At 35.2% G+C, this 13,183-nt stretch overlaps 1 protein-coding gene across 4 annotated transcripts in view; it reads left to right on the top strand.

The window, feature by feature from the left end:
* The window catches only part of ATRNL1 (attractin like 1), a 542,042-nt gene that overhangs the window by 216,324 nt on the left and 312,535 nt on the right, over window positions 1–13,183 (top strand). For all 4 annotated transcript variants that reach the window (XM_068951630.1, XM_068951631.1, XM_068951632.1 and 1 more), the window contains exon 22: window positions 3,961–4,013. In XM_068951630.1, the coding sequence (XP_068807731.1) occupies window positions 3,961–4,013 (53 nt within the window). The remainder of the gene's footprint in view (window positions 1–3,960; window positions 4,014–13,183) is intronic.

Here is a 13,183-nt window from a genome sequence, read left to right as displayed (position 1 = left end):
TTCTAGCTTCTAATACCTGCAACAGTCAACTTTCGGGCTGTAGCACAACTCTGCCTGTCATGAGGTTACTTAACAGTTATTGCTGTTGACTAAGTCTGCTCTTTCTTAATTGTTTTTGATATGGGTAATTTCATGGTTAGAAAAGATGGCTGTTCCTTGGTGGTTCCACGTAAAAGCTATTGAAACCAAACTTCAAGAACCTGGGGTTTTGTTCCCTTGCATCTGTGTACAAGTGTGAATTGGGATTCCATATATCAGTGACTCACTGTTCTGGAATAGGTAATAATCCAAGAGCAGTGTCTACTGAGGTCAGTGCTTTTATTCAAGAGTCACTACTTTTGAGTTGAAAATCTTTATTAGTTTCTGTGACATTACTTCCAAAATGTTATGAGCTACAGCCAATTACTATTACCTGTAGTTAGGCATATACCTCAACTAGTTTTGAAATAGCTAGATAGATACTTTTAGAATATCAAGACTTTCAAGACTTCCAAGTAGAGGAATCCAAGCAGGGTAAATACCCCTATGGGACTCTGAGCCCTCTGCTACCACTAAAGTGTATATTGCTAAAAGTGCCTCAGATATCTCAGGCAATCTAGAAAAGGGGTAGGCATAGCACAGGCATATTCCTAGTGCTGGGGAACAGCCAGTAGCAATGTTTCATAGTTCATTTATGATTCCACAGGCCTGAATATGCAGCTAAAGAAGTCTAATTTTAGCTTTAGGGACACAGTTGTTTGAACTTTGATTACCAGATGTCCCAAGTAACCATTCGGTTACGATTAAATAATGATTGTATTATGTTTTGGAGTATATTATGGACTATTCCACTATTTAAAACATCATGGCATCATACAGAGTGGAAAATTTGTCAGGAATGGAGCCAGGAGTATGGAAAGAAAATAGAAACCTATTCTGAAAGATCAGGAACTGAGACAGTTTGATCAGAAGCAGGAATCAAGCATGGAAGACCAGCAAGAGCAAGACCATTGACTGATCAGGAGGCAGAATGAAGAATAAAGGCTAAAACAAAGTAGAAGACTTGAATAGAAGATGAAATATATTCGAGTCACAAGACTGGAGTATGAAGAAACACAGCTGAAAAGCAAAAATACCCTAAAGAGTACTCTTACCCATCTAAAATCTGGGGCAAGCTACCATTCATGGCCCTGGAACTGCCTGTCAGGGTCATAAGCCTTTATTTATCAGGACCTGGATTTAGCTGCAATGCTGAGAACTCAGGCAAAATCAGTCAGATGTCTGACTGTGACCAGCTGCAGGTCAGAAGGAGGAACAGTTCTTCCTAATTCTGTAGAAATGGTCTATGTTAGTTTACATCTAACACAGTGTCTGATTTCACAGTGTCTGATGCACAAAATGTCAGTGTCTGAGGCACAAAATATGAAGTACAGGTCATAAATCTCCATTTGGTATAGCTGATAAGAAAGTACCAAGGCCAAAACAAGATACAACTGCCTCAGCAGGAAATCAGTTGAATAAAAGAATATCTTTTTTGATGGTGGTGTGATTTACTTTTTTTGTTGTTTTTGATCTTCCCTTCCCTTTGGCATTAGAAACAAACACACAGAGGAAAGAACAGCCATACTTAGGTTACTCTTTCCCCGATTCCTTCTTTGTTTCATTTCCTGTTTAAAGGAAGGGTATACCAAGTAGCATGGCAGCAGAAATGCAGAAAATCTTGCTTTTATGATCAAAGTTTAGATGAACTGTATAAGACAATTTCCACCTGATCAAATCTCAAGTCTAGAAGACTTGTAGATCTAGGCTGCTGTTATGTTCTGAAATTTTTATTTAGGTCTGAAGCTGAAGGGAGCTTGCTTAATGCCAGTAAACACAATAAGGTTAGATTTAGATATATTCCTCTACTTGCATCTTTCAAAGCTATTTTATGGTTGATATAGTGCACAAGATCATACACATTATGAAGCTTCAATAAAGAGTGATTTTAAACACACAAATTCTTGCAAAATAGGCCTTTCATGAAAGTTCTGTGAATCTTAATGTAGACATGTTGGACACATTTATGCTATTTGAAAAGAAAACCACAAATTACAGTTAAATTGATCATAAACATAGAAAATTTGGCAATTTAAGTATTTATTTATTTGGCCAGAACCTTTATTTTGAACTCTGAAGAAATACTAAAAACAATATGAAACTAGTTTAGTTTAGTAATTAAAAAAAATTGTATAAAAATACAGAGCAGAACAAACAAGCCCCTTACAAGAACTCTAATTCACGGGAAGAATCAACCACGAGTTTTTTTAGTGCCACTACTCATTATTTTCTCTGTGATATTTTGAAAAAAAAACTTAAGGAGCTTCTCTGCCTATTTTTCATAACAATGTGTGGTAGTAACCTAACATTAGGCTGGAAACTATTGAAGAGAACAATAGAAAAACAAAGGTGAATAAATTAACCTTTTTTGGCAGATGTTAATCCAGGGTAAATGTGGTGTTCTGCAGTCTGCAACTTATTAGGTGATTTGACATTGAAGCTATAAAGTTCTTCCATATTACTAAAAAATAAAATAAATACGAAAGATCGCCTTGCAATTCATGTTTCTGAAAGAGCACAAAGTAATCAAAAGGTAGTACAAGTTATTAACTGGAAAAATTCATAGGTAATGATAAACTTTCTTTTTGTGTTATGAACCGTTCTGTATATTTAATAGAAAATTATAATTTTGTTGGAGACTTCTGTGGAATAGCCCCAAAAACCAGAAGTAGGATAATCATTTTCCATTAAGGTCCATGAGACTTTTAGAGAAGTCTTATATAACTCAACTTGTTTGATGATTATGAAATTCTGACACTTATTCCATGTCTCTGAAAACAACTATATATTTTATAAATAAGACAAGTTATATTTATCCACTTCCCATCATGTATGTGTTTTGTCAGCTACAGCAGACTGGATAGAGGATACAGGACATTATATATTTGATCTACCTAGTGCCTTGTGCCTGGTCAATGCAGAGAAGCAACTGCTTCTGAAGTTCAGGGAAATGAAGTAGCTGAGACACTGTCCTGCTTATACTGCTACATGTATGGCTAATTTCTAACCCTAGAGCCAGTTTTTATGGCCTGGCTTGCAGCTACGTAGATTAGGATGAGGCCGCTTTAAGGCAGAGTGCACAGCAATTGGCTCTGAATCATGTCTAGGGCCTCTGTGGTGCCCTAAAGACATAATTATCATTAATACATGGGGCGGAGGGGGAGGTCTGGTGGGTCTCTTGATTGTTTGTTTTGGTGTGCGATGGGTTTTTTGTTTTGTTTGTTTTGCTTGTTTTTGTTTTGCAATTAAAGAGTTGGAGACAATATGAATGATATACTGCAGCCCACCAGAGTGGTGTTTGTGTAGCGTGAAATTGAGGGCAGATGTTCCATCCCTGAAGGAGTGGCGTGAGGACATGTGGAAGGTGTTGAGGATGCAAAGCCTGCTCTGGTAGTGTTTCAGGACTGTGTATGTTAGAGGGAGACTTATTTGGGAACAGATCTTGCAGTGGATGATTCCCCCGATCCTTGCTTTGCTGTCATCTTGGAGAGAGCCAAGGGGTGAGCAAAAACAGGCAGGAAGTAACCTGTCACTGAGGCAGAGGCAGCATGGGTAATCTAGTGCTTAACCTCACTGCCTGGATGCCTTTTACTTGGTAGTGTAGACATACCTCCCGAGGTTAGTCCTACTACAGGCACTCAATTCAAGCACATGACTGAAGTGCCTTATTCCAGAGCCTTAGCACTTTGGGTTTCCTTTATAAACGGGTGTCTCCAGAAAATAGTACATCCTAGTGAAAAACTATATCAAATACCTTTTAATTTCCAGTATTTGTGCTGCTAGTAATAAAACTCAAGCTATCTGGAGTAAATATTCTAGCTGCGTTTGTATTAAAAATATAATGTGTGTACTGAGATTTTTTTTTCTTTTTTTCCCCTGCAGCTGTGACTCTGAAAATAGGTATCTTGGAAATCCACTTAGGGGAACATGTTACTGTGAGTACTTATGTTTTTCACGTTCACTATTTGAGTGCCATTTACACATTATGTTATAATTTCATTTGCCCTGTAAAACAAACTGAATATTCTTCTGAGGAAATTCTGAACAGGGCAACTTTGAAAAATTAAATTGAAAAATAAAGCGCCCCTCTGGACTTCGCTTGGTCTCAGTTTGTCCACAAAGAAAGCACTAAAACCTACTGAAAGCTGATTCCTTATGCATATGCTAGAGTGAATGATCAAACCAGTGCATTACTCTCTGTATCTCAACATATGTGAACAAAGGGAATATGTAATTGTGTCATTGTGTAAAAGATAGAGTTTGTAATAGGGAAATAGAAATAGGCTACATGGCAATATTTCCTAGTGACATTCTGCATGGTTTAGCCAGTCAGTATGTGTCCCAGGAACGTGGTCCACAGCTGAACTCCAGTATATTATAAACTAATAAAGCACATGTGTTGCCCCATGTTCTTACTGTTGTAGTAAAGGTGCCGTAGGCAAAATGATTTTACAGCATTACCTTTCTGATAGTCATAGTGAAAGATGTGAAGGGATGGGAAGGGAATGCTTATTACCAATGTGCAGAAATCCCTTAGTGAGCTCTTTATTTGCTGTCCTAATATCAATGTTAAATAGTAATTTTATTCATCATTTAAAAAAGTACGTGAAGTTAGAGGGTGCTGTCTTTCCTCTTGTGACTGTTGTACATACCTTCTCAATGTCAGACAATTGGATCCGACTGTATGTTATTTCCTAATGCTATTCCCTATCTTGACCTTAAATTGTGTAAAGATGTATCTCTTAAAACGTTTTGATCTTTGGCCTTATTTTTTACCATTTCATTTTAGAGCATATACAAAAGTTTTGTTTAAGAGTCTCTTGATGGCATCATTTACTAATAATTTTTTTTTCCTTACTGATATATTTCATTTTTAACTGAAATGAGTTGCGTCTGCAAGGTATGTTTGACAAAATAAAATAGACATAGTCTGTGTTACGGATGCTGATAGAGCCCTAGGTCTAAAACATTCAATCCTTTGCCAATTAAAAAAAAAAAAAAAAGCATTTTTCCCACAATTTCAAGTGTAATACTTCAAGGTGGAAGTTCTTTTTTTAATATTGTGTTTCCAATATACTGTCAATATAGTTGACTGTTTTCATAAAATAGGCCTAACTGAATACTCCTTAAATCTATGTTCTGCAAAAACAGTTGATCGAATGAATTCAATTCGATGTGTTATATGTCTCTACAGTACATTTTTCTTACTTCAGAACAGAAATTCCAGTATTTAGAGGACTGGATTTTTATATGTATTCATTTCAGAAGTTATATAGATTCAAAGCTAGATAAGGAGTACATGAGAAGAGCATACTCTAAAGACTTAAAGTACTACATAGAATATTTTGAATATGTCTGTTAACGTTTGTTTTCTACTTTAAAAATAAATGCTATTAAATTTAAGAGGTGGAAATGAAATGACAGTAATGAGATTTGTAGACCTCAGGCACCTCCAAGAAATATCTTATTTTTTGCTATCATGTTGCAGGCTGGGTCTGTAAATCACGTCGGAGACAAATTGTACTATATTCAAGATAGCCTTTAACCCTTAACTCACTACTCTAATTTATCTTCTTTCAGATTTCAAAATATTTTAAAGATCTTGTTGTTTTGGTTTAATACATCTTCTTTTAATAATTTCAGTCATTACATGTTTAGCATATGACAAAATTTTCAGAGTTATCTTATCTGGAGGTAATCAGGAGCCTGCACTAATTTCAAATAATGGAATGTCTTATTTCTTATATTTAGTGGCTAATGCATCCTAATTGGAAATTATTCCTGTTAATTTGTGGATAACTGACAGACCTAAGATTTCAATGACAGTTGGTTATTGGCACTGTAGATCACCTGCTAAATAATGTATTAAAAATGTTTGTCATAGAGATGCCCAAATTTCTTAGCTATATAAGGACAAAGTAAGCAAGCTTATTTTGTAGTTTTAAAATATAACTTTACCACGAGCTATCATTTGTATAAGAAAATTTAAGATATGAAAGACACATGCATTTGAACAGTATTTTTCTATGTTCAATTTCACTCCTGTGGGAGGTAGTGATTAATCTAAATACAGATACTATGACAAAAGAATAAACTCAGATAGCAGTGATGTCATTGCATCCTAGAGGTGACAGAATGAGAGTATGAGAATGAGAACAAACCTCACACGCAGATCTAAAACTTAGGAAAATACTGAATATATAAGAACATATGAGCAAATGTGTGATGGTCTATATATTCTTCTATGATGTTGTCAGTAGTGACTGAAAATAAAAGCCTGGGGAAGAGTGTATTAACTGGACAAACACGCCATGATATTTCCCCCAAATAGTCTCTTTACATCCAGCAATTTGCAGCTCAGGAACTTTGTGGGAAGGATTTCCTGACCCAGAAACGTTTGATATATGTTTAGGAATACCAAAGAAAACCTTACAAAGGTTTCTTATAAATAACGAGGGAGAAAACGTAATTACAAAGGAAAGAGTTGCATGAATTTAAAAGCTACAGTTTTGCTATTTTATTTGTAATATTCCTGTAGGTCGGGTAAAAGTCTGCTGATAGGTTGTAGCTCTGTATGTCTATAGGAAAGTATGTATCCCTAGGCCTTTCTATTATAAGCTTATCTTTCAGTGAATGATCGTAAGTTGATTCAATCCATATAAATGAATTCTGAGTGGAGGCCAGAGATGGTTGTGCAGTTGACTTATGCATGTACAAAACCCGTAAATATAACATTTTGTCATGATGCATTTGTACGTGTCATTGTTATTGTTGTTCTTTGGTGCCTCAGCCAATGTGATGTATAACAGTGACACCTGGATAGCAACGTATGCATTCAAATTGCTGGATTAGTTCTTCACACGTCCACATTAGAAATACATTACTTTGAGAATCAGTGCTTCTGGATGCAAAGAAGCAGGCAGCCAAACCAGATGGTTTTGGACTGATTGGAAAGAATCACTGGGATGAATACCACTTTCATGATTCTGACTTGAGTTGTGTTCAGACACAACGCTTTAAGTCATAAATAGATAAATAGTTAAACCAGTGTTCTAGAAAAACTGAGTTTAAATTTACAATTCATGACAAGTTATTCTGTAAAGGATAGATTACAAGTTTTTGGGCTGCTTCAGCCCTGTTACCTACAAATTTTTTAGTGAATGGAACCTACTGATGCTTTCGTTTCCTTGTCATTCTGCATCCTGTGCCAACTTTCCCAACCCCTCTCCTCCTGAGGCTGTTACTGCTGATTTCTTGTTCATTTCTTACCTTCATATCTCTGGGACTGCAACTTTGTTTGTCTTCCATATACGATGCCACTGCTACTGCTTACCCCTTCCAAAGGGGTAAAGTGACAAAATATTTGTCACTTCTGAGAAAAAAAAAAAAAAAGTCATCCCTGAAGCCCAAGCAGATAAGCTCAGCAGTATTCAGCTTACGGTTTTCTCCAGGGTATGCTTCTGTTTAATATTGGGTTACGACACTGTGATGGCACACCTCACCAAATACTAGACTGCATACCGAACTGCACTGAGAGAGACGCACACATTTGCTTCCCTAATATTCCTCATTCCATACTGCTGCGTTCAGAAGAGAAGATACCCTATTTATGCCTTTGATTTTTTTCTTTTAAGAAAACATAGGTTTTACCTTTTCTGTGTGTATCAATCAGATCTTTCAGCGAATGATAACAGGTATAAAGATGCTTGTATGCTAGTAAAGAAACACAGATATGGATTAATAGCAGTTGAAACATGTAATGCAAACTGTTAGCAAGAGGAGACAATGTAATTTTTAAGGACTGTGCGTGTATGAACACATGCATGTATGTGCGTTTGTGGACTTAGTGCATGACAGCTTTTGATTTAAAAAGAAAAATAAAGTCAAATAAAAAGCGTACTACAGGTGGCCATAAAGCACTAGATGGCAGACTTGTTATACTTAGAAAAACATTAAACTCAAGAACATTCCAAGGAGAGTATTTCAGAAGATAAATAACAAATAGCACTTTTATTAAAATTGTTAACAGAGATTTTTCAGATATTTAAAAATTATGTTGAAACTTGAAGGGCAGAAGCAATCAATTTTTTCAGTAGGAAAGGTGTTTATTTTAGCTGAATTGTGAGATGTGTACCAGCAGTTAGATTCTTTGCTACTGGTCGTTAGAATTCCTGTTTCCTTTTGGGACAGCATTAGTTTACACTAAATACATACTGTAATTGTAAAACTATCGAGCTTGACTTAAAATAATGAGTTCCACCAGTTTATATCTAATGACGTTGATACAGATCGAGGCAATTTTTATTATTGTTCAATACAAACAATAATGACTGTCATTGTCTTTTTGAATATATAGAATTGTATGAATAAATGCTATTTTAAAAGAAACCTACTTAGTGTTTAAAGAGTCTAGTGGAACAAATTATAGTTTGAATCAGGCAATTCCAGGATGGTTTGAGGAAAGATTGGCCTCAGCAAACCCATGAAGTGGGAACATACAAAAAGCAACAAACACAGTCTTTACCCTGAGCTAAAATAATGACACAAACCAATCGTAGCCTTCCAGGGAATTAAAAAAAAAACAACAAAAAAAACCCACGCTCAGACTCCTAAGCACCTAGTAAAGTATTATGATCTCACCTTAGGCTTTGTGTATACGTTTGCCAAATGCTATGTTGACTTGAAGCATTTCTGGATGGGCTAAAGAAACTGTTGCTGCTGATCATCATCAGACTTTACTGTAATTTGGAGAACCTGTCCATGTATATACTTAATTTTTTATTATTGGGAATTTTCTTAGCAGGTCTATTTTAGAAAGCACAGTTTATTTTTAAAATGAAGCTTATTTCTCTCTGTGATGGCTTTTGTTGATGTAGCAGGGAATTTACTGGTTGGCATCCCCTTACAGATGCTATCAATGCAACATTTGTCAGGGAAAGTCATTTCAGGTTAGTGATTATTCATGTAGCTGTGCTACCTTTAGACAAAAGATGGCCACTACCCTGGACATGTAGCTTTCTAAGTCTAAAGTACAAAAGAGTAATAGATTATTACTAACATTATAAAGTATACAAGTAAAGAAAAGTCTGAATTAGTGGCCTTTATCCCCTGATAGGCCGTTCCATGGATCCCGTCGATATTATAAAACTATAAATTATGAAAATATATGATTGAGACAAGGAGTGGTGTGAGACATGAAAGAGGGAGACTCTATGGTATGGAGGATTCATTCAGAAGAAATACTTTTCATTGTAGGGGACTCTAGACCATGTGTGAAGCAGTTTGTGAAATGAAAAAAGCTGATCCAAACATCTGCATATACATATTTTATTATGTCTGCGTATCTCTTAGCTGGGAGTCACAGGGATGAGTACTTTAATAAATGCTTGCAATGTGATGTGCATGTGTTTGTTTCACTAACATGTCCTCTAAGATGCAACTGTCAGTCCTCAAACACCTGCAAGACCTTAGAGTACCCCAGGACTAGAATTGTAAGAAGCAAATGGAATACGAAAGGATCCATCATTTTCACTTTACTTATCTTCTGACAGTGAAGGGAAAAGCAGCTCTTTTGCCTTCATGATGATTTTACAGCATTGCTTCCAGTGCAGACTTTCCAGGGAAAAGAGAGAATCTTCCATCAGTGGGACTTCAAGGAAAGATCTATAGTGAAATCTTGAAGTAGAAAAAGATTCCTGACTTCAATAAGTACAGGATTTGTGGTTTGTAGAAGAATCTCTGTTGGTCCCTTTGACTGGGAGTTCTTAGATAAACTAACACATTATTACATGTCAGCTGTTGTGTTCTTCACCACTGGCAAATATAAAACAGTTAAAGATAGTGTAATCTCTTCCATTACTACAGGCTGAGCAGCTAATGCAACGGTCTAGTTAACCTAATGTACACTATTCAGATGTCTTGAGTCCTAAATTACTTAATCTTAGCACACACGTTTGTGAAAATCAGAAGAGCAGTCCTTCAGCAGTGCTAATTTCTACTTTATATTAGTGTTGTGAAACCCTTGCAGGGTATTTCAGTGAAGGGCTCTATGTGATCATTCAAATGAATTTGAGGGTCATTTCTGTTTTGAGATAACAGTAAAACCTTGGGTTATGTAAGCTTTAAGAAATCTTATATTAGGTTAAAATATGGACGTTGTCAACTTTTCTTCTCTCTGCCTGGCTAACTCAGCTCAATTTCAGTATATCGTAAAGTAGCCTGTAAGTCATTATTATTAATTTATTATCACTTTTCCTTAGTTTGTTTTAAAATATGTTCCAGGAATAGAACTCACTGGCAGCAAATTGTAATTGACTAGACTCTTGATATTATTGACATAAAATGGAAGAGCAAACTGAGGTCAAAAAGCAACAATGCACATCGTTAGCAAAATAGATGCAATAGCAAGCAAAACATTAAGGGAAAGTTGAAAAATATTTGTGCCGAGGAGTATGTATTGTCTACACTGGTAGAGAATTAAAATCTATGTATTTGCTGTCTCTAGATATTAATAAATAAAAATGCCTTGCTCTGTTATCCCCTTAACAAAATGTGATGATTATCAGAATAATTTTGGAAGAAAGACAAGCTATGCAGGATGTGGCCAGAAAATTCACGATATTGTAAAAATCTTACAATTTTCTCTTCAGTGAAATCATAATTATAGAACTCTACCTACTCTTGCAGAAATGCAACTGCTCCTGTACAGGTTTAGGAAAATATGACTAGACAGAGTATGAAATGTTAGAACTTTTCATGACATTAGAAATGGCTAATGGAAGAAAAGATGAAGGGAGGTGATTATTAAAATGAACAGGAGACTAAATGGTGGAAAAACAAAAATGAAATTCATCTAAGGAAGACAAAGTACAACTGCATCATGCAAATATGTCATTATCTTCATGCCCTTTATAAGGGATTGCCTACCACAATATATGTCCTGTGAAGATCAAGTACAGATGATATGTGTGATCAGTGGTTTTCAAATAAGGAGAACAAATAGACTGTCAAATAGTATTCACTACAGTTTGCTGGGTTTCTTTACATAATAAACCAGTTACTAGGAAAGGAGTGTCCAAAAGTTTGTGTCTGATATCCCTCAGAAAGTTGGAATAGGTTCTGTATTAAGCTAATCATCTGACAAAGCAAATGAGGAAGAGGTTTTTTCAGTCTGTGCATTTCAGTTAGCGGTACTTTCTTTCCATGGCCAAGAGAGTCATGAATTAATGATAACACAGCCATACCCAGTTCCTATTTTGTAGAAAAAAAGTAGTGCTAGGAAAATAGAATATTACTTTTAATGTTTGGTAGCTGTTTGAGGTAGAAATTAAGTGTTCCAAGCCAGTTTCAGAAACAAGTCAGTGAGCCCTGCCGTTGTGATTGACAGTCCATCTCCAATGCAAAGAATAAATCTTGTTTGAAGAGTAGGTGATTCCTTTGAGAAAACCAGCCTTTAGGGCCCTTTTTTGTTCCCTCTGTTATTTCTGTTTGCTTAGCTTAATCACGCAGTTGATTATTTTATGTGCTTAGCTGCCAGCCCTACAAACTAAACTTAAGAGGTGGGGCAAAAACCATAGTTCTATTTCTTCTCCTGTTTGTCAATCCATACTTTCTTCCCTAATAAGAGTTGAGGTATTTCCTCTTAACCAGTTTTAAAGGCTGTGTAGGCTAAATTAGGTAATAATACGTCTATGTAATCTCATTTTTAAATAAATGAAATTTAATATTTGTCAATATTTTTTGTTGAACTGGCACATAATTCTCTCAGCATGAATAAAAAGCAGTAAGAATGTTATTAAGGCAGCAGATTTTACTTTAAATACACTTGATGAGATTTTATATGAACAGGTGCTTGTGTTGCATCTTATTTTCAAAGCTGTAATGTAAAAACATTCTACTATCCATTGTGCAGGTATGGCACTTTAGCATAGCATATTTTTTACATTGCAAACATTTGTTGCAATTAATTACTTTAAAATACATGAGACTGCACACTGGAGTATACAAAATACATCATTCCTGTTCAGTATGAAGTACAGTTTTGCTGAAAGTGCTCTGGATTCATTTTCTATAAGAGATTTTAGTGCTCAGAACTAATACGTTAAATTTTTTGGAGGAATAGCAAAGAATATCAAAAAAGTTGAAACATCGCAACTTGAATTTGTATGATGTATTTTGTACAAATCAAGTGGAGTTGAGCAATATAGGTTAAGTTGTGACATTAGGACTATAGATTTAATGTTTCTTAAGCACAGTTCAACTAAACATGAAGGAAAAGATTTTGAAAATGTTGAGATATTAAATGGCACCTATATATTTGAGTATGTTTGTAGCCAATTTAAAAAATGCGTATATTCTATCTCTTTGTAATGTTTGATCAACCAGAGGTTGCTCCTTTAATTGCTGAGGTCTGTGTTTGAAATATTGAAGAGCTGGGATAAAAACTCTGCTAATAACTCAACTAGAAGTTATTGTGTGAAAATATGCATTATAATTTGCATGACTGCAGACTCTAAATTTTTATGAAAATTTGACCATATGCATGCACAAAAGTATACACAATTTTTAAAATAATATTTATATTTTTGCCATGTCGAGAGTAATTTCATGGACGTTGATTCATTTTAGAAATAAAAGTCAGGTTTTATCTCTATTTCTAAAAGGAGTCAAGGTACAATATTTATAAGGATTATACAGTAAACTGAACATTACAGGAACAGGATTGAAAATAACATTAAAATTTGACTTCTCTCACTAACTGCATGACAAGAAACATCCCTGCTTGGTAATAACATACGAATTCAAACAATAATTTAATATTGTTTCTTAGAAGTGCCATTTCAGTTGGCCGAACGAGCAAATCAGAGCTCTCGTCAATGTGCATAGGCTATGTGGCTAAGGAAAAAAATGAGAATCAAGTTAGAGAGCATTGATGCAATATATTGCAAAATTATGTTGCATAATAGAGTTATAGTATTGAATATTAGAGTTATGAAGCAGATGAAGCATCTAGATCATTATAAAGGAAATTTCTTGTAGGGATAAATTTGAATGTCTTCTGTAATATTTCATGGGATATTTTCTCTTGGTTTTGTTTGTGTTTTAT

Source organism: Struthio camelus, chromosome 7 (genome assembly GCF_040807025.1).
Source record: "Struthio camelus isolate bStrCam1 chromosome 7, bStrCam1.hap1, whole genome shotgun sequence".
Lineage (NCBI taxonomy): Eukaryota > Metazoa > Chordata > Aves > Struthioniformes > Struthionidae > Struthio > Struthio camelus.
This window is presented reverse-complemented; position numbering and strand designations above follow the sequence as displayed.